Source organism: Pteropus medius, unplaced genomic scaffold (genome assembly GCF_902729225.1).
Source record: "Pteropus medius unplaced genomic scaffold, Ma_sr-lr_union100, whole genome shotgun sequence".
Taxonomy (NCBI): domain Eukaryota; kingdom Metazoa; phylum Chordata; class Mammalia; order Chiroptera; family Pteropodidae; genus Pteropus; species Pteropus medius.
Genome location: NW_024352784.1, coordinates 18,549,276 through 18,569,863, shown reverse-complemented (window position 1 = coordinate 18,569,863; position 20,588 = coordinate 18,549,276). Strand labels below are relative to the sequence as shown.

General features: G+C 33.5%; 1 protein-coding gene across 2 annotated transcripts in view; it reads left to right on the top strand.

The window, feature by feature from the left end:
• The window catches only part of SLC36A4 (solute carrier family 36 member 4), a 41,169-nt gene extending 23,571 nt beyond the window's left edge, over window positions 1-17,598 (top strand). For both annotated transcript variants that reach the window (XM_039847667.1, XM_039847666.1), the window contains 3 exons: window positions 2,421-2,590; window positions 7,439-7,608; window positions 15,498-17,598. In XM_039847667.1, coding sequence (XP_039703601.1) covers window positions 2,421-2,590; window positions 7,439-7,608; window positions 15,498-15,796 — 639 coding nt within the window. In that variant the 3' untranslated portion in view covers window positions 15,797-17,598. The remainder of the gene's footprint in view (window positions 1-2,420; window positions 2,591-7,438; window positions 7,609-15,497) is intronic.
• The last annotated feature ends 2,990 nt before the right edge of the window (window positions 17,599-20,588 follow it).

Below are 20,588 nucleotides of genomic sequence, written 5' to 3'. Positions count from 1 at the left end.
TTATGTAAGCATCACTTAGTTTCAGAAATTATTAACACATAGCCAATTTTGTTTTATCTATGTCCCAGCTACTCTACTAAGCCTGGGTTATATTCAGACAAATCTCAAACATATTTTATAGACTGGATGATTTGAAGTAAATTGAAATTGTTACAAAGGTACTATTACATAAGAAAAGTCCAATATAAATTCTCCCTTTAGATTTGTTCATATCATATTTGTTTTGGGAAATGATGTTATCCTCAGATACAAGTATCCTGAGGATTCTAAGATCTTAAATATTTCCACTCAAGATGCTTCCATGTTTTTTAAAACCTAGAATGTATAGATTTGAGGAAAATAGATTATTGCTGTCTACTCTATAGCTTGTTTCATAGTCTGATGGTATGGTATGGGAGTGGAACCACTCATAAACATCTGTTTATGTGAACCAAAAATAGATCTAAAAGACAATTTTACAACATTTTACTTGGGTTTCTGCTCTCCGAATTCTCCTTTAGAGAATTCTCACAAGTTCTTACAATTCCACTTAACCACTTTTATAGGCATACCTGCAGGTTTTCATTTCTGTCTTTACCTAAGCTCTAGTTAGCGACTGGACATTTCCATTTAAGTGTTGGTTCTGTGACACCTCAAATTCAACAGGTCCAAAGTCTGACACGTATTTTCTTATACAAAACTAGCTTCACTTTTTCATTTCCCTGTTTCTTTTAGTTCTACTTTTAGTGGCTCAAGCTTGAAACATTGTAGTAATTCTTTTCACTCCATCTCTGGTTTCTTCATTGTACTCAGTAATTAAGACATATTGATTCTCTTTCATATTTCCCCAGATCTATTTCATAAATGAGATTATGTGTAAAGCACTTAGAATGCTGCTTGACACAGAGGGAGCCTCCATAAATGTTCATTTTCTCCCCTTTCTCCTTTTCTAGCTCTACTGGCACCATTTATTGACCATAATCCCTTATTTCAGTTATTTTCTTTCACTTTTTTATATAATGAAAATAATTTATTCATCTCACTAAAGTGACATACAATAGATACAGATGGATAGATAAAGAAACAATTATAGACGTGTATACATGGGTTATTATACATACATATATTTTCTAGTACTGTCTGATGAAAGGCCCTATAAGCACTGATGCCTCACTAGAAACAAGAACATCCAGTACCCAAATCTTGATTTCTGAATACCATTTGCAACAAAAGAACCAAAGTTTTTTGGTGAAATGGCTGATTCTAGGGCTGAAGCAAGGAAATTCAAGATGAATCTGGAGCATCTTGTGCTAGAAAGTATGGAAGTGCTCAAAAAACAGGAGAATGAAGGCAAGTCAATGGGACATAGCAATCAACCTGATAGAATTTACAACCACCAAAGCTGGGGCAGTATGAGCAACAAAATAACAGTGTTTTGGATTCATACTCAAAGTTTAAAGCTAATACACATGAATCCATACTAATATAAATGATAAATACTAATATAGATAAAAGTAAAAACATACAAATATGTAAAAAAGGGGGGGGAGGGTATTTCTAAATAATTTATATAGCTACTCCCCCTCCAGGAGCTGCAGCTTAATCCCCCCTAGTCCCTGGAGTGTGGGCTGGCTGCATTGTGTGACTTGCTTTCACAAAAATAGTGTATGATGAGAGGGAGAAGAACTTTACCAGCAGAGGATCCTGGAAAACACTGCCTTAACCAAGTGATCAAAATTCACCAGTGATGAATCATGTTGATACTGTATGTGATGAGACGGGCACTTCACCTTTGTGGTATCTTTTTCTAAAACCTATAATCCCAGTCTAGTCATGAGGAAAACACAGACAAACCCAAAGAGAAGGACATTATACCACATACCTAGCCAATACTCCTCAAAATGGTCAAAATAATAATAAGGAAAGATTGAAGAACTTTCACAGACCAGAGGAGACTAAAGAGACATGGCAAGAAAATGCAATGTCCTATCCTGGCTGAGACTCGAACTGAAAAAGGACATTAGCAGAAAAACTAGTAAAATCCAAATCAAGTTTGGAGTTTAATAGGAATGTACCAGTGTTGGTTCTTAGTTGTAACAAATGTACTTTGGTTGCATAAAATGTTAATAGGGGAAAGTTTTCACATTTGTTTTTTAAAACAGGTTTGCCTGCTAAGAGTTGATTTTAAATCTTTTTAAAAACCTGTAATGTAATATATATATATATATATATATATATATATATATATATATATATATATATATATATATATATATATATATATATATATATATATAACACCTAGAAACATACTTCAACAATTATAAGTGTTTTAAAGGAAAAAAGATTTGCATATAAACTGCGGAAAGATTAATTTGTATAAATGTAAGACAGGATACTAGATTGTTTTAAATTATTTGTTTTCTGCATTCTCTTCTTAGGTCCTTCCACTGGAAAATCAGATGAGAGAATCAAAACGCTTCCCACAAGCATTGAATATTGGCATGGGGATTGTTACAACTTTGTATGTAACATTAGCTACCTTAGGATATATGTGTTTCCGGGATGAAATCAAAGGCAGCATAACTTTAAATCTTCCCCAAGATGTATGGTAGGTATATATGAGTTCGTTAATCCTAGTCTGTATATTTTATAGATGTAGTTTGCTAATATTTGATGATAAAAGTGCATTCTTGGATTTACGGTTTAAAAGTGTAATTTTTACCGATTTCATTTGTGTAATCTAGAATATTTATAATCTTCAGAGACCATCTATGATTTTGCATATCCTTGTGGGATTTTTTTAAAAGATTAAACATTGTAGAATGTTCCAAATTTGAGTAAATTAGAAGAGTAAAACATGAATTCTCTTAATATGGACTCTCTTGAATAAAAAATTTAATACTTGTCCTTGATGCCAAAAAATCCAACACTCTGAGTTCTTGATAAAATAATATAACCTTTCACTATGGCCTTTACTGTTTTGCTCACCAATGTTAATATTGTATGCACTCCAAAACCTTTCAGACACAGGGCACATTATAAGTAAATTAAATAACGTAGTGTCCTAATAGTCTCTAATATTAGAACCATATTCCATTAAATGAAGCAGTGTATAGGGTTTTTCCTTCTTCCAGAGATTAGTCTCTGGAGAATGCAAAAAGATATGCATAGTGATTACTATGCATATTGTTCCCTTATTTATAAAATGGAAAGTAACTTCTTAGTTTTGATAAATGCAGCGAATAAATACTAAATTGTTGATTAATGTCATGCTGCTCCTTTAGCTGCTTGGATTGAAGTCTAGGAGACCTTAAATGTTAAATATAGCACTTACACTAAAAAATATCAAGGGTATTAGGTTTTTATACAAACAAATATTGAGAAGTAGTCAGGTGACTTCTGCTGTTTCACATGTAGCAGTCTTCATGAAGCATGTATTGGATAAGAAAAATTCAATCCAAAAAATAGGGAAGGAGCATGTAAGAACAGGGAAGCAATGAGGTAAGCATTTTAATTTACTAAGATAATTAAACTGGGACTTTATTCCTTAAACCCCACTTCCCAAGAAAAGCAGACCCTAAGACTAAGCCATATTTGTAGCATACAGGAGCTAGGAGTCTGAATATTCTGGGAAATAAAGCTGACGAGTAATCAAGGTAATCAAGCAATGTCTTAATTGATCCTACTAGACAATCATAAGGTTCAACTCTGAGGAGTTTATTGCCTAAGATGAAAATGTTTAGGTGAAAATAGATTCACCAAGAGACACAACAAATAAAAAAATAGAGAAATAAATTTAAGGAAACTGAAAAAGGAGATTCACATACCCTAGACTGTTCCCTCTGTCCTCTCCCTCACAAATTCTTAAATCTCCATCCAATATTAAAGTTGCCTGTAACTAGGAATTCGGGACCCAGACTGTCTCTGCCTTTCCTCATCAGAATATCTATTATTGATCATACTAAATTTAAAATGAAGGTTATCTACCAAATTCATTTATTCATCTAACAGATATTTATATTATGCCTTTTGTGTACTAGGTACTATTCCAGGCACTAGAGACATAGTGATGAACAGATAAAAATCTCTTCCTCATGATGCTTACATTCTACTGAACATGCTACAAAAGTTTAGTTGTTTAAAGCATTTAATCTAGTAATGAATATTAAACTCCCATTGTCTTATTTTTTAGCGTAGAATGAGGTGAGGTTCTTAGTAAGAATTGTAGCTAGTCTTCAAAAAGACTCTTATCACAGCTAAACCCAAGATTCTTAACCTGAGTACAGTGAAGGGTCCAAGAGGGAAAGTGAGTTATCCGATTCTTTCCAGGGGTTAACTTCTGTATTCAGCCTTGAGAAAAAGACTTGGTCAACAACTTATTTCTTAGGTTGGCCTTTAAAAACTTTTTAAGATATTCATACATGTAAATTTAGGTTAACTATTGATTTGTTAGCCAATGAGTGGAAAAGAATAGAAGCGTTGCAAATTTTGAATCCCATGTATTCAAAATTAATGTTTTTAGCGAAACATTAGTTGTCTCCCCTCCCCTTATTATGATTTCATGTATTGACTGCAAAATAATTATTTAAAAAATACATTTCTGCTCTTTACTAAGATGTTAAATGTTCTGCTAACAGTATAACATATTTGTTTTAAAGCAAGAATCATTCTTTGGATTATTTTTATTTGTAATATTGAATGGATGTAGTTTCTAAAAATTACCTGTTCATACCCTTTTTGATTATTAATATTAATTTCATATTTAATAAGTATATGTCACCTACTAAGTATATTGATGGTGGAGTATACTGAGAGGAATAAAACACAGTCTCTAACTTTAAAGAACTTTGGTAATGAGTTTTAAAATACCTTTTAATGTACACTACATGTTACTTACAAGTTTTTATGTTCTTATATATCCTCAAAACAAATTCTTGTGATTTTAAGAAAGTTTTTATACTTTGGAGAGAGAGTTTACTGGGTAAATTGTTCTTTCAACTCTTCATTTCTAAAACTTAGTATATAAAGGATTCTTACCAGAGCTGCTTGCTAAAAACCAAAATGAGAACAAAGGTTAGCAATATCTCTAGAAAAGTTGAATAGAGAAAAATAGTTTGGGCTCTTGAATCAGAAAACAAGTAGAAATGAAACAGTTGATTTTAAAAGACTACAGCACTTTCTTAAACATTTCTCTATTACTTTTCATTGTTATGAACAAGTACACCTGCTTCCAGAAGACAGAAACCATTTATGTCCCATTTTTATTCTGTGTAACACCAATAATTGCAAAAAACTAATATTATTGAATGGTTATTAATAATAATGAGGCTCAGCCTATATAACTTGTTTTATAGCAATAAAAATTATATGCATAATATTTTAAAATATATTAGCTATATTTTAAAAACATGTAAGTTAAAAAATAATTTTAAAAAGGAATGTTCTAATAAACTAATAAGAATATTCAGTTCTCACAATCACATGTAAGAGTATGTGAAACTAGGAGGCTTTCTGTTATTTTGTACAGTTCAGTAATTTGACCATTTTGTGTTTAATCTTTAAACCTCAAGCTGAGAAATATATCCTGAGATTGTTTTAAAATTAAGATTTTTATTGTGCCAGCCCTAAGGAGTTTCTTCTTTCCTTAACTATGTTATTTGTAGTGCTTTTAAATCTATTTCTACTTAGCTCTTTTCCTTCCTCTTCTATGATGAAAAAATTATAGAGGAATTACTGAATTCCTTTTTGCTCTGCCACAGTTCAGAGAACTGTTTATAATCTTTACCACTTTGTCTTAAGACATCGAAATTAAGCTGAAAGCCTAATTAATCTTGAGGCCTTTCTTTACCAAAAATGGGACATTTTATAACCCTTTAAAGTAATTGCATTTTTTTCCTAAGAAACGCTCTGCCCTGTGCATACACATCTTAGGTGACAAAGTAGAACTTTTAAGCGGCAAGATTGTGGCTATCAATAACGTTTCCCCCGAAAGAGGATAAACATGTTAGTCACTACCCGTAATGCAGCGTGTGGCTCTTTTGATTCACAGGCTCGTCTCTAGTGTGTTTCTTAAACAATACAAGTGTGATTGGATTTTTCTATTGATTGTTGTCAAATATTCGGAATTTCAAAAAATGCAACACATAATTTTATTGTTTGTAACCTAAGGGAGTAGGTTCCATAGTTTCTCTCTGAGTCCTACAATTATACATATTCTCTCTGTGTCATTATTAACTTTTAAAAAGGCATTTTCCTAAAGTTTTTATTAAGATATACGTGCTGAGTTTTGGCAAGAGGCTGTCTACAATGTAGAAAGCTAAAGATATTTATAAAACTGAACATTGCTGTGCTGTTTCGAAGCACTGGGCATCAAAAAAGTTGTTTACTTGGACAAAACAACAACCGAACCCAACAACTTTATTTCTCTTATTAATGTAACTTTAAAATAGGCAGAATTCCTATGTAATCTAGAGAACTTTGCAAGCTGAAACCATTTAGATGCCCTCTTTTTAGACTTAAGAATGACGATGACATTTCTGTAACTAATATACATACCAAGAAATTTCTAGCAAGGAGAACTGTATAACTCAATATGAAGTTTTTCTTCTCTATATGAATCACTGAGATATCAAGGACATACAGTATGCTCAATTTTTAAAAAGAAAGTTGAGAAAACATTAGCTCTTCATGGGGCTCACCCTAACCTTCAGAACATTGGCTTAGCCTCGAATGAAATCTTTCCAACAATATTTTGCAAACCTTTGCATGCCACATTCAAGCTTTCTAGGGTTGCCAGAATGAATTGTCCATCTATCATCTAGAAATATAGTAGAAATCAGCTGTGTTTTTTTTTTTATATAAACAATCATTAAAAATTTGTAAGATACTGACCTAAGTTTGTGTTGGATTTCTTGTCTAACATTAAAAAGGAAGAAAGCTAGATTTATATTAAGACAACAGTGTGGTTGAACCTGAAAGGCATTATGCTAAGTGAAATAAGCCAGACAGACAAAGACAAATACTGTTTGTTATCACTTACATGTGCAACATAAAAAAAAAAGGCCAGCTCACATAAACAGTATATTGGTGGTTGCCAGTGGCTGGAGGATGGGGAAAAGAAGAAATCTTTGTAAAAGGGTACAAACTTCCAGTTATAAGATGAATAAGGTCTGAGGATCTAATGTAACAATTATGACTGTCATTGATAATACTGTATTTTATAATTGAACTTTGCTAAGAGAATAGAACCAAAGTGTTCTCACCAAGAAAAAAAAAAAGTAAAAATATATGGTGATGAATCTATTAATTAACTCAATTATGGGCATCATCCTTTCACAATGTATATCAATCATCATGTTGTACACTTTAAACATATTACAATTTTATTTGTCAGTTATACCTCAGTCAAACTGGGGGGGGGGGTGAAAAATGACTAAATTTTGAATTTTTTTAACAGGTTATATCAGGCAGTGAAAATTCTGTATTCCTTTGGCATCTTTGTGACATATTCCATTCAGTTCTATGTTCCAGCAGAGATCATTATTCCTGCGATCACATCCAAATTTCAGGCTAAATGGAAGCAAATCTGTGAATTTGTGATAAGATCCGTCTTGGTTAGTATTACTTGTAAGTATCATTACATGTTTACATTATAATAATTTTTTGTTGTTGTTGAGCTTCATTAGCTAAATTATATTTTAAATATTTTTAAACAATTTTATTCATCTAGCTGAGATACTTTTTAGTTTAAAATTTTATTAGTCTACTACTATTTAAGAAAAACACAACCAGACTCTACCACACTTAAAAAAACTATCATTTTGAAAATGACATCAGTTGTGATTAAAATATACTTAAATCAGATGCATAAGGGCACCCCTTATATTGCTGATACACATTTTGGTTCTAGTTTTCTTCAGGTTTTTTATTTCAGCTGACTTTTGTATATTTAACAGTTTAACTCTCCATGACTATATATAGGACTGGGTTTTGTTTTGGCGTTTAATAATTTCAGTGGTTTATTTTACTTGTTACTCGAAGGTGTGTACATAATCTTTTATTACGGTTCCATATTAGAAAATGTCTTCACAAGGTAGCATTAGTAATGGAGACTTGTGGAGAGGGAACTTGAGTTTGGTATAGTATAAAGTGTGAGTTTTGGAGTCTCACTGACCTGATGGTTCAGACTCAGCCCTACCACTTACTTGCTGGTGTCTTGCATGGCAAGTTACATACCACCTTTGAGACCCTCTTTCCTCGACTGTGGAATAAAGGTAAGACTTCCTTATGGCGTTTTTGTAGGGCTTAACAATATTAACAAAGTAGCTAGAAGTTACTGTTGTTATTGTCACCATTATTATAACTGCAAATAGAAAGGTGACTGCAACACTGAACTAATGGGATTGCCTAAAATGATACCAGGGACCAAATTCCTGGTGTTCTGAAGATTAAGCAGCTTTGGAAATTCTGTGGAAGATATGAATAACCATCTTGGCCCTTTTCAGGTTATAGTATGGTAGAGCTAGAATTCTGGGCAACTTTGTAAATCGCATTGAGTAGCTTGGGGTAGAGTTTATGCCTGGATTTAAAGAATTGGGTGCATTACATTTCGAAGAAAAAACAAAGCTGATAAAAGTACATAAAACTTATTTTCAAAGTAATCATTTTTTTTTTAAAGTATAGTTGGCATACAATATTATAGTAGTTTCAGGTGCACAACATAGTGTTTCAACATCATATATCTTACGATGTGCTGACCATAAGTCTAGTAATCATTTATCACTGTGCAACGTTATCACACTATTCCCCATCTATATTCCCCATCACCTTTTTCACCCATCCCTCCACCCCCACCTCTCTGGCAACCATTGGTTTGTTCTTTGTTTCTATGAGTATTTCTATTTTGTTTTGTTTTATTTTTTCTAAAAAATTCCACATATAATAGTGGAATCATGTGTTATCTCTCTTTCTCTGACTTATTTAGTAATACCCTCTAGGTCCATCCATGTTGTCACAAATGGCAAGATTTCGTTCTTTTTTTATGGTTAATATTCCATTGCATATATGTACCACAACTTCTTTATCCATTCACCTATCGACAAGACACCTAGGTTGCTTCTACACCTTGGCTATTGTAAATAATGCTGCAGTGAACATAGAGGAGCATATATCTTTTCAAATGAGTGTTTTCATTTTCTTTGGTAAATACCCAGAAGTAGAATTGCTGGGTCATATGGTAGTTCCATTTTAGTTTTGTGGAACCTCCAAACTGTTTTCCATAGTAGCTCTACCAAATTCTAGTCCCACCAACAGTGCATGAAGATTCCCTTTTCTCCATATCCTCGCCAACACTTGTATTTGTTGACTTTTTGATAATAGCCGTTCTGACTGGTCTCAGGTGGTATCTCATTGTCATTTTAATTTGAATTTCTTTTATGGTTAGTGGTGTTGAGCATCTGTTTATATATCCGTTGGCCATTATGTTTTCTTTGGAGAAATGTCTTTTCATGACCTCTGCCCATTCTTTGATTGGATTATTTTTTGCTGAGTTGTATGAGTTCCTTATATATTTTGGATGTCAGACCCTAATTGGATATATCATTTATGAATATATTCTCCCATTCAGTAGGTTTTTTTTTTTTTTTAGTTGGTGGTTTCTTTTGTGGTGCAAAAACTTTTTAGTTTGAAGAAGTCCCGTTTGTTAAAAATAAACAGCTTTTATTTACTTTGCTCTAGGGGACATATCCAAAAAGATATTGCTAAGAAATGTCAAATAGTTTACTACCTGTTTTCTTCTGGGATTTTTATGGTTTCAGATCTCACATTTAAGTCTTTAATACATTTTAAGTTTATTTTTTATGTGATGTAAGAGAGATCCAGTATTTACAATATCAGTTGTTGAAGAGACTGTCTTTACCCTACTGTATTTTTTTGCCTCCTTTGTCATAGATTAATTGACCATATAAGTGAGAGTTTATTTCTGGGATCTCTATTCTGTTGCATTGATCTACGTGTCTGTTTTTGTGCCAGACCATATTGTTTTGATTATAGCTTTGTAGTATAGTTTGAAATCTAACTTTGTTCTTCTTTCTCAAGATTGCTTTGGCTGTTCATGGTCTTTTGTGATTCCATATAAGTTTAAGATTATTTGTTCTAGTTCTGAGAACAGTGTGACTGGTATTTTGATAGAATCTGTAGACGGCTTTGGGTAGTATGGTCATTTTAACGATATTAATCCTTCCAGTCCGTGAGTGCGGCACATTTTTCTGTTTATGTCTTCAGTTTTTTTCTTCAGTGTCTTATATTTTTTTAGAGTACAGGTTTTTCACATTGTTTTTTAAATTTATTCCTAGATATTTTATTCTTTTTGATGGAGTTGTAAATGAGATTTTTCTTAATTTCTCCTTCTGATCGTTATTAGTGTATAGAAACATGATGGATTTCTGTAAATTAATTTTGTATACTGCTATTTTACTGAATTCATTAATTCTATTAATTTTTTGATGGATTCATTAGAGTTTTCTATATATAGTATCACATCATCTGCAAATGGAGAGTTTTACTTCTTCCTTTACAATTTTTACGTCTATGTTCATCAGGGGTTTTGGCCTATAATTCTTTTTGTGGTGTTTTTGTCTGGTTTTGGTATCAGGGTAATGCTGGACTTGTAGAATGAGTCTTCTTTTTAGAATTTTTAGAATAGTTTAGAATAATGCTGGACTTGTAGAATGAGTCTTCTTTTTAGAATTTTTAGAATAGTTCTTTTTAGAGTTTTTAGAATAGAAGAATAGGTATTCTTTAACTGTGGTAAAATTGGTAAAATTCACTTGTGAAGCTGTCTGGTCCTGGGCTTTTTTTCTTAGGAATTTTTTGATTACTGCTTCAGTTTCATTGCTGATAATCTGTTCAGATTTCCTGGTTTAGTCTTGGAAGTTTGTATGTTTCTAGAAGTTCATTCACTTCTTCTACATTATCAAATTTGTTGGCATATAATTGTTTTTAGTATTCCTTAATGATCCTTTTTATTTCTGTGTTATCAGCCGTAATCTCTCATTTCTGATTGTATTTGAGTTCTCTTTTTCTTAAGCCCGGCTAGAGGTTTGTCAATTTTTATTTATCCTTTCAGAGAACCAGCTCTTAGTTTCATTGATCCTTTTTTTTTTTTTAGTCTCTATTTTGTTTATTTCTGCTGTGATCCACATTATTTCCTTCTACCTACTTTGAGTTTTATTTGTTCTCTTTTTAGTTCCTTTAGTTATAAACTCAGATTGAGATTTTTCTTGTTCCTTGAGGTAGGCCTGTATAGCTATGAACGCCTCTCTTAAAACTGCTTTTGCTACATCCTATAAATTTTGATGAGTTGTATTCATTTTCATCTGTCTCAAGGTAATTTGTGATTTCCTTTTTGACCCATTGGTTTAGTAACATGTTGTTTAATCTCTATATATTTGTGGTTTTTTTCCAGTTTTCTTCCAGCAGTTGATTTCTAGTTTCACGCCATTGTGGTTGGAAAATATGCTTGGTATGATTTCAGTCTTCTTGAATTGAGGCTTCTTTTGTGACCTTATATGAGGTCTGTCCAGAAAATGTTCCATGTGCACTTGAGAAAAGTGTATATTCTACAGTTTGGGGATGAAATGTTCTAAAAATGTCTATTAAGTAGATTGGCTCTAATGTGACATTTAAGGCCATTATTAATTTTCTGTCTGAATGATCTATCCATTGAGGTAAGTAGGGTATTAAAGTCCCTTTATTTCTATTAATATCCATTAATATTTGCTTTCTGTACTTGGATGCTCCTATGCTGTGTGCATAAATATTTATTATTGTTCCTGTTCCTGGATCGAACCCTTTATCATTATGTAGTATCTTTGTCTCTTTTTATATTCTTTGTTTTAAAATTTATTTTGACTGATATGAGTATTGCTACCCTAGCTTTTCGTTTCTATTTGCACGGACTTTTTCAGTCCCTTAATATTCAGTCTGTCTTTTGATCTCAAGTGTGTCTCCTGTAGGCAGCATATAGATGGGTCTTGTTATTTTATCTATTCTGCCACCCTATGTCTTTTAATTGGAGTATTTAGTCCACTTACATTTAAAGTATTTATTGATAGGTATGTGCTGGTTGCCATTTTGTTGTTTTTTGGTTGTTTTTGTTCTCCTATTTCCTTTCTTATTTTGATCTTTTTGATTTACTGGTGTTCTTTAGTGTTTTGTTTGAGTTCATTCCTATTTTGTGTGTTTCTTGTAGGTTTTCTGTTTGTGGTTGCCATGAGGTTCATATATATCTATCTATAGCTGTAGCAGTCTAGTTTAAGCTGATGTGAGTTTAAGTTCAAATACTTTTTAAAAGCACTATATTTTTACTACTCTCCATGCTTTGTTCTTGACATCATATTTTATCTTTTTGTCTTTCCTCTATTGTAGTTAATTTTGCTACTTTTGTTTTTTGACCTTCTTATTAGCATTTTGAGTGGTTGATTTGCTGTGTAATATTTGTCTTTCTTTACCAGTGGTATTTTTTCTTAAATTTTCTTATTTCTGGTTATGGCTTTTTTTTTTTTTCTACATGCTTTAACATTTCTTGTAAAGTGAGTTTAGCGGTGGGGAACTTTTTATCTGGGAAACTCTCTCTCCTTCAGTTCTGAATGATAACCTTGCCAGGTGTAGTATTCTAGGTTATAGCTTCCCCCCGCCGCCCCAGCAATTTAAAAGTGTCCTGCCACACCCTTCTGGCCTGTAAAGCTGCTGTTGAGAAATCAGCTGACAGCCTTTGGGGTTTCTCTTGTGTGCGACTAGTTTCCTTCTTGCTGCCTTAAAGATTGTCTCTTCATCCCTAACTTTTGCCATTTTAATTACAGTATGTCTGGGTGTGGGCCTCTTTGGGGTCATCTCGTTTGGGCCTCTCTGTGCCTCCTAGACCTGGATGTCGTTTCCTTCTCCAGATTAGGAAAGTTTTCAGTCATTATTTCTTCAAATATAGTTTCTGCTCCTTTTCTCTTCTTCTGGAATCCTTCCCTATAATGTGAATTTTAGGGCACTTCATGTTGTACCCGAGGTCCCTTATACTAGACTCATTTTAAAATTTTTTAAATTTTGTTAAGTGATTTCCAGTATTCTTCCAGTCACTAATCTGTTCTTCTGTATTAACTAATCTGCTGTCAGTCCTTCTAATGTGTTTTTTTCAGTTATTGTATTCTTTATCTCTTTCTTGACGTTCTCTGTGAGTTCTACTTTCCTGCTCTCAGTTTTGTTCAGCATTCTTATGACCGTTTCTTTGAATTCTTTACCAGGCAAATTATCTTCATTTTATTGGAGTTTTTCTCTGGAGTTTTTTCTTGTTGTTCATTTAGGGCATATTCTTCTGTTTCCCAATTTGTTTAACTTTGTGTTTCTTCCTGTGAGTTAAATGAAATAGCTATCTCAATCTTGAAAAAGTCATTTGTAAAAGTGGCTTCTGCGGATACTGTGTAGCCTGATGGTTCAGGTAGATTTGTTGGAGTTGGAGTGGGCTCCTGTGGTACCACCTGGCCAAAAGGTGTGGAGTGGGTTCAAGCATCCTGGTGTGTGGGCTTCCCTGCCCTGCTGTGCTGAATAAGGCAGCCCTGTAGGCTTGTGCTACAGAGCCCTGCTGATTCTGCTTTTGATCTGGGCAGGGCTGCCTGCTCTGTGTGCGAGGTGAGCCCTATTGTCTTGATTGACTGCCGCTGGTCCGGGGGCCCTGTGAAGGTGTGCTGCTGCAGCACTCTGCAGTCTCCCTCTGGGAGAGGGGAGTCTTTCGGCTGTGTGCTCAAAGCTTACTCTGTTGTTTTGACTGTCTGCTGCTGGTCTGGAGGCCCTGTGTAGGTGCACGCTATAGCAGCACTCTGCTTTCTCTCTCTCGTGATTGCTGCAAGAGCAAGGTCTCAGCTGAACTGTTCCAGAGATGCTCACTACAGCATCCTTATTCCGTCACTCCAGGCAGCACGGCCCAGCATGCATGCATGGACTAGGGCTTCCTAGTAGTTCTGCCTTTGCTCCCAGTGGGGCAGCCCCATGGGTGTATACAGCTGTGGCCTGGTACAGGTAAACTTCAGCACCCTGTTGTGCCTGCTGAATATAGCTCCAGATTTTTGGGGAGCTGGGGAATGTGTGTGCCTGCTATGACGCACTGTTATTCTGCTGGAGCTAGCTCCAGGTGGGGTAGCTGGAGACACACTACCGCAGCCTCACAGGTCAGCTAGAGCACCTGGTAGAGCTCCTGCCTGGTCTTTCCAAGTGCAGGGGCAATGTAAACAGGGATGCTCACTGACTCCTCCGTTCCTGGTGGGCTCCCACATTTCCCCAGTCTACTCTTTGTGGTCTCTCCTTTGTTCTGCAGAAGTTGTTCATTTGTCCTTCAGTTGTCTCTCAGATTGAATTGCTCTAAATACAGGTGCATATTTGGTATGTTCACGCTAGGGGTGAGCTCCATGTCCTCTTTCGCTACCTTCTTGGACCCACCTCCTACACTTATTAAAACCAGGAAATTAACATTAATATAGTCATACTAACTAATCTATAAACCTCATCCTGATTTTGCTAGTATTTTCCTATATTTTTTTTTCTGGTTCAGGAACCAGTACAACATCCCACTTGAATTTAGTTGTTGCGTTTCCTTAGTCTCCTCCAGTCTTGACAGTTTTTGTCTTCGTCTTTCTTTACTGTGACATTTTTGAAGTGACAGTAATTTTGAAGAATGTCCTTCAGTTTAGATTGGTGCGATGCTTTCCTATGTTTAGATTGAGGTTAAACATTTTTAACAAGAATTCCACAAGTGATGTTTTGCACTTCTCAACACATCACATCATAGTGTAAATATGTCTTATTACTAGTGATGTTAACTTTGATCACTTTGCTGCTATGGCGTTTGAGGGAGTTCTCCACTGTAAAGAAACTTTTTCCCTTTATAAGTATCTTGTAGGGAGATATTTTGAGACTATGCAAATATCTTGTTCTCATACTAATTTAGCCCACTAATTTTAGCATCCTTCAGTGATTTTCCCTATGACAATTAACCACTGTGGTGTTGGCTTAATACTAATTTTCTATTTTCATTGTTCCTTCTATTTGAAATTGAAAATTTGAAAATTAATTGAAATTCTGGTATAAGGAATAGGTCTCGTTTTTCATTTATTTAATAATTTATTTATAATACACCACTTCATCTAGAATGAGCTAAATGGCAGAGTAATGAAAATGCTCTGGAAATAAACTACCCAAACTTTTTTGCTCCAGAATATCACAGCAAAAAATTAGTTCTATATGTAAGAAAAAAAAGTTCTGTATATAAGAGGTCTATTGATGTCAAAAACCAAAAAATGTCATTCATCATTTTGGTTTGTTTTCTTTTTAGCTTACAAAAAAAAAGATGACATTTTTCTATAAGCAATAGTTTAGTAGTGCTTACTTGCATTAATTAATTTAATGTATTGAAAATATCAGTATTTAGCATTCATGTTTTAAATATTTAAATAAAAATACGTTTTATATTCCAGGTGCTGGAGCGATTCTGATTCCTCGCCTCGACATTGTGATTTCCTTTGTTGGAGCTGTGAGCAGCAGCACATTAGCCCTAATCCTGCCACCTTTGGTTGAAATTCTTACATTTTCTAAGGAACACTACAATATATGGATGATCCTGAAAAATATTTCTATAGCATTTACTGGAGTTGTTGGTTTCTTGTTAGGTACATATGTGACTGTTGAAGAAATTATTTATCCTACTCCCAAAGTTATTTCACAGAGTCCCTCTTTAAATTTGAATTCAACATGCTTTACATCTGGTTTGAAATAGCTGACACAGAATTACGAGTCTTCTACTTTTGTCTCAGTTCTGAAAATGATTAAAATAAGAACTAGTAGAATGCATTGTACTATACTTAAAAATAGAAGAACTCTGTTTCCTTTTGGCACAATGCTGATATTTTGCTGGTAAATTATTATTCTTTACCGGTAGTAGAAAACTATGACAGATTCTTAGTTTTAAGTATTAGCAATCATTTCAAATTTAGTTTTGAAAATTGAAAATTAAAATGTAAAAAAAATTCTAGAATGAAAAAGACTTTTATTATTCTTCATTCAATCAGAAATACTTTAACCAAGATGCTACTCTTTTGCCACCCAGTAGAGGAGAGAACAGGATTCCAACAATACGAGCATTAAAAGACGTCCGTAACAAAGATCCCCAGGCCATCGCAGCAAATGTCAAAGCACACTTCGTGTATCATGTAAAAATGTCTCGACTATGTTTTTATTAGAGAACCAGTTTCTTATGATTAGCCCCTGAGAGTATAGAAAACCCTCACTAACCATAATGTAAGCATCAGAAATACATAAAACCAGTATTATTTTTACACTACTTTGTAATACCAGTTGATCTTCATAATGAAAACTACGAGGCATGGTGCAAGATTCTGGCTTAGGGTTTCACTTAAATTTGAAAGAGGCTTTAAGGCTACCCAGTACAAGTTCCTTATTTTTTACCTGAGGAAATCAGTGCCCAGAAATGTTAAATAATTTGGTCAGGACCACGCACCCTTGAGATGAAGAGTACTGAGCTTTTGATTCCCAGTCCAGGTTTTGTTTTTTCACATCTAAGAAAAGGAATAAATTATGTTCAGTTTAACTTTAATGTTGAGTCTCTTTAATTATATTTTACTGCTTTGAAATCGGGTGATCTTTGTATAGTGACCTGAGCAGAAAATCAGAGAATGCCAGAAAGCCTGAACTACAGACATATAAACCTCAACAAGGGAAAAAAACAATGTTTTTTTTTAAAACAGAATAGAAACCACTTACTGGTTTAACTTCTGGCAGGTAGAATGTGCCCAACCATCCCGTTTGTGGCTTCAGCTCTCATTGTTTCTTTTCTTTCTAGATTTTGTAGGCACCATCTTTCTTAATGGCAGAAAATAGGTATCTGACAAAATACAGGATTCGTGCACTGTTTACAACCGTATGGCTTTTTTTTATTATAGCCCTTTATTGATCTGAATGTGCAGAATGAAAGAACCGTAAAGAGATTCATGATTAGGAAAAATCAAGACCATAATAAACTCTACTAAATATCGTGACACTCTAGGTTTCTTCCAGAGAAATACCTTGTGTTACTCCATATATTCTTTAAGCCCAGTTATGAACTCAAAGAATCTCAGTTGGCATAGGAGATAAAAATTAAGTTTAAAACATTAAGAACCCTGCTTTTTAAAAAGTTCATACTTTAAAATGTTCAACTTTTTAATCAGGCTAGTGGTACTTTAATACCCTGTCAAGATCACTGTAGTGTGTACATTCTATTTTTATATATAAATGTTAACATAATTCAAGTATTTTTTGCCTTCATCATTAATGAGTCATCAAGTTAAATCCTAAAGAAATATCAGAAGCTTTATTTTGGTACAAATTCATAAGAATCAAACTTTTTTTTAACATTGGCATTAAGTAACACCAGTAATTGTGATACTTCTATGCCAAATCTGTTATGTTGAACTTTTAGTCATATTAAATGTAGAAGTTACAGGAAAAGTAATTGCAATTGAAACTAATGTTATATAATTTTGATTCTAAGAATAAATTAGGTATTTTAAAAAACTATAACAATATGACTTGAAAACTTATTTAATGGAAAGCACTGTTAAGTCTTTTCAGCTCTCTTTAGATAATATCTGTAGTCTGTATGTGAAATTTTATTTTCATATTTTCACCTGTTTATTTTTCTTATGAATTCATAAAAGTCAGTGAAATTTTGAGTAGCTTATAGCAATAAATTTTAAATTTATCATAAATGTTGAGCACATTATCAGCCAGGCTTCCTTATGCAATGAGTGCTGAATTGGCATTCAGTACTTAATTCATTAAACTATCAATACTTTAAGTACAAGATTTGAAATACAGAAGAGGAGCTTAAAAGGGAGAAAGTAGTTTTAATTCTTAACAGAAAACACTATATATAAATAAATGTACTCTTATTTAAGGATTTGTGATGATGTATTTGCAAGAAAATCAGTGGGCGATATTTTTCTTCTGAAATTTTATTTTTAATGAGTCAGAATTTTCTAAAAATTTTGTGGAGAAATTTTGATTAGACCAGTTATTGCTTTTATTTTGGAGCCTGGAAAAATGAGAGTGATTGCACTTGCCAAATTTTGTATTTAGTATCTTTTTGGTCCATCGCATTATGGCTAAGTGATTCAGCATTTCATCTGCTACCCCAGTAAAGTCCCTTCTCTGAAAGCTAATCATGTGCCTGAGAGCCTTTTCTACTACTGGATGAAGGGAGAAAAAAGAAAGCTTTATTTACCTCTGATGACCTCTTAAGTCAGTTATCACTATTTCCCTTACATCCAGAGAGGTTTCACCAATTTCATAGTTGACTTGTCAAAACACTGGTTCTCAGACATTTTTTATCAGAGGATCTTTTCCCCACTTGGCCAGATTTCTCCACAGTTAAATAAGAACTAGTTTGTTTTTTTTTTTCTCGGTTAGAGACCCATTGTATGTTGTTAGCAAATGAAAAAACTACTAAATAGAAAGTGCCACATTACGTTTTTTTTCTGTCCTCACTGAATTCTCCATTTCTGTTTCTCACCTAGGCAATGCACTTAACATTTTATAAGCATTTTATGCACTGTACATGTTGTAAATTTCTTAATAGGGCCTAAAATCAGTATTTTCATTAATATTTAACAAAAATTCTCTAACTGCAAGTTCTATAAAAATATTAATTGAAATACTAAAGTTCTGTATTAGTGCCATTTCTAGCTGAGTGAAGCCCAGGTCTTGCCTGTGGTATCTCTTCGCTGCAGATGTCAATCAATATAGTGTCTGAATCGTGCATTTGTTTACTGATCGTATATACCCACCTTAGATCTTGGCCTTGGTTCTCTTTTTAAAAGGGAGAAAATACAGAATGTAGATCATGAAAATAAATAAAATAACACCAGTGGCTCAATATTTTTTGTTGAGGAACAAAACAATCTGATAAAAATGTAGACCATTAATAACATAAAATTAGGGCTTTTTTTAAAAAATGAGTATTTTGGTCATTTTACCTTAACTAGCTTCCCCCTCTATAAGAAAATTTGAGAAACTTTGATCTTAAAGGTATAACAAGATATTTTCTAACATTAAACGGCTGACCGATAACATTTTGACAGCATTATGGTTAATCTGGTTTTTGCCACTGGTGCTCGCTAGGCTAAACACCTTTCTAAAAAGTGATTGGTTTTCATCCAGGAGATAAGAAAACATGCTCAAGAAGTGACTAAAAATGCTATTTGTTGCCATATGATAAAATGATACGTCATTCTTAGATTTCATATTAAAATTAGCTTGTTCTTACACTCGTGCACATGCCTGCAGTCTGTGAATTAGATACTAGTCCTCATGTACCATGTGAATTGGGTCCAGAAAGGTGATGTGTTGAAAGGTCGCTCTGAAAATTATTCCATTAGTGTTTTCTTGATAAGAGGAAAATATATATTTATACCATAAATTAAGCTGTTAGTTTGTTTTTCAAATGTTTTTGTTAGTTTGAAAACTATCATTGCACTTGAATCAGTTCTTTTTCTTTTAACTTATTTTTCTTTGATATAAAAAAAATTTGTCTTCAAGTACTGTAACTTCTGAATTTTCAATAAAATTATTTTGCTTGCAAATGCCTTTTAAAATAAATTTGTCTTTTATAAGTTTAAATGACATTGACAAATGTCATAAGCTGAAAATGGCATTGGTATATGTGATATTCACATAACATTTTAATCAATCTTTGTGGTTAATTCTTTGTCTTGTGATCTTCAACCTTGGGAGCTGCGATTATGTACCTCTAAGAGCAGAAGTTGATTAAAAATGAAAGGGCATACTCAAAACCATGACCTGAACTTGCTACAGAGTAAATGCAGAAAGAGCAGTCTTCAGATGCTGCATCTGTGATTTAATCTACCACTTGCTTAAAGTCAAGGATCTGTATCAGTGACACCGTAATACATTTTGCTTGGCATTACTCCAACCCTGTACCCAAGACCATAAAGATATTTATATGTTTGCATCAATAATTCTGCTCTCGTGAACTTAATGACATAACCAGAAGAGGACTGTGCCTAAAGGTGCATTGGCAGCATTAGATTTCAATAGTGAAAAACTGGAAACGACCTAAATGTTCAACAAAGAAATCGTAAATTATAACCTGGAATACAATGAAGTTTGCATTATAGTATTAAGATTAGTAATTTTGGAAAGAATAAGTACATGAAATTCATTTTTAATTGTAATTTTGTAAAAATATGCTTTTGAACCAAGACAAGGAGCTATGTAGAAAGTGGAACTATACTGTTAGGGAAAAGGAATTTAGTATTTTTAAATGAATAGTCGAAGGTGAGTGATGAGAAAAATAAGCTCTGGGGAAAGGAACAGGGACTTTATGAAGACTTAGTAGTGCATGCTCTTGGCAAGCAACAGAAGGAATATAGAGACCAAAAAAAAAAAAAGAGCTAATATTATATTAATATATGAATGCAATGAAAAGCCCTATGGAATACTTGCTAGAGAAAAAAATACAGCACTTTGTAAAATTAATTTTAGTGGGTTTT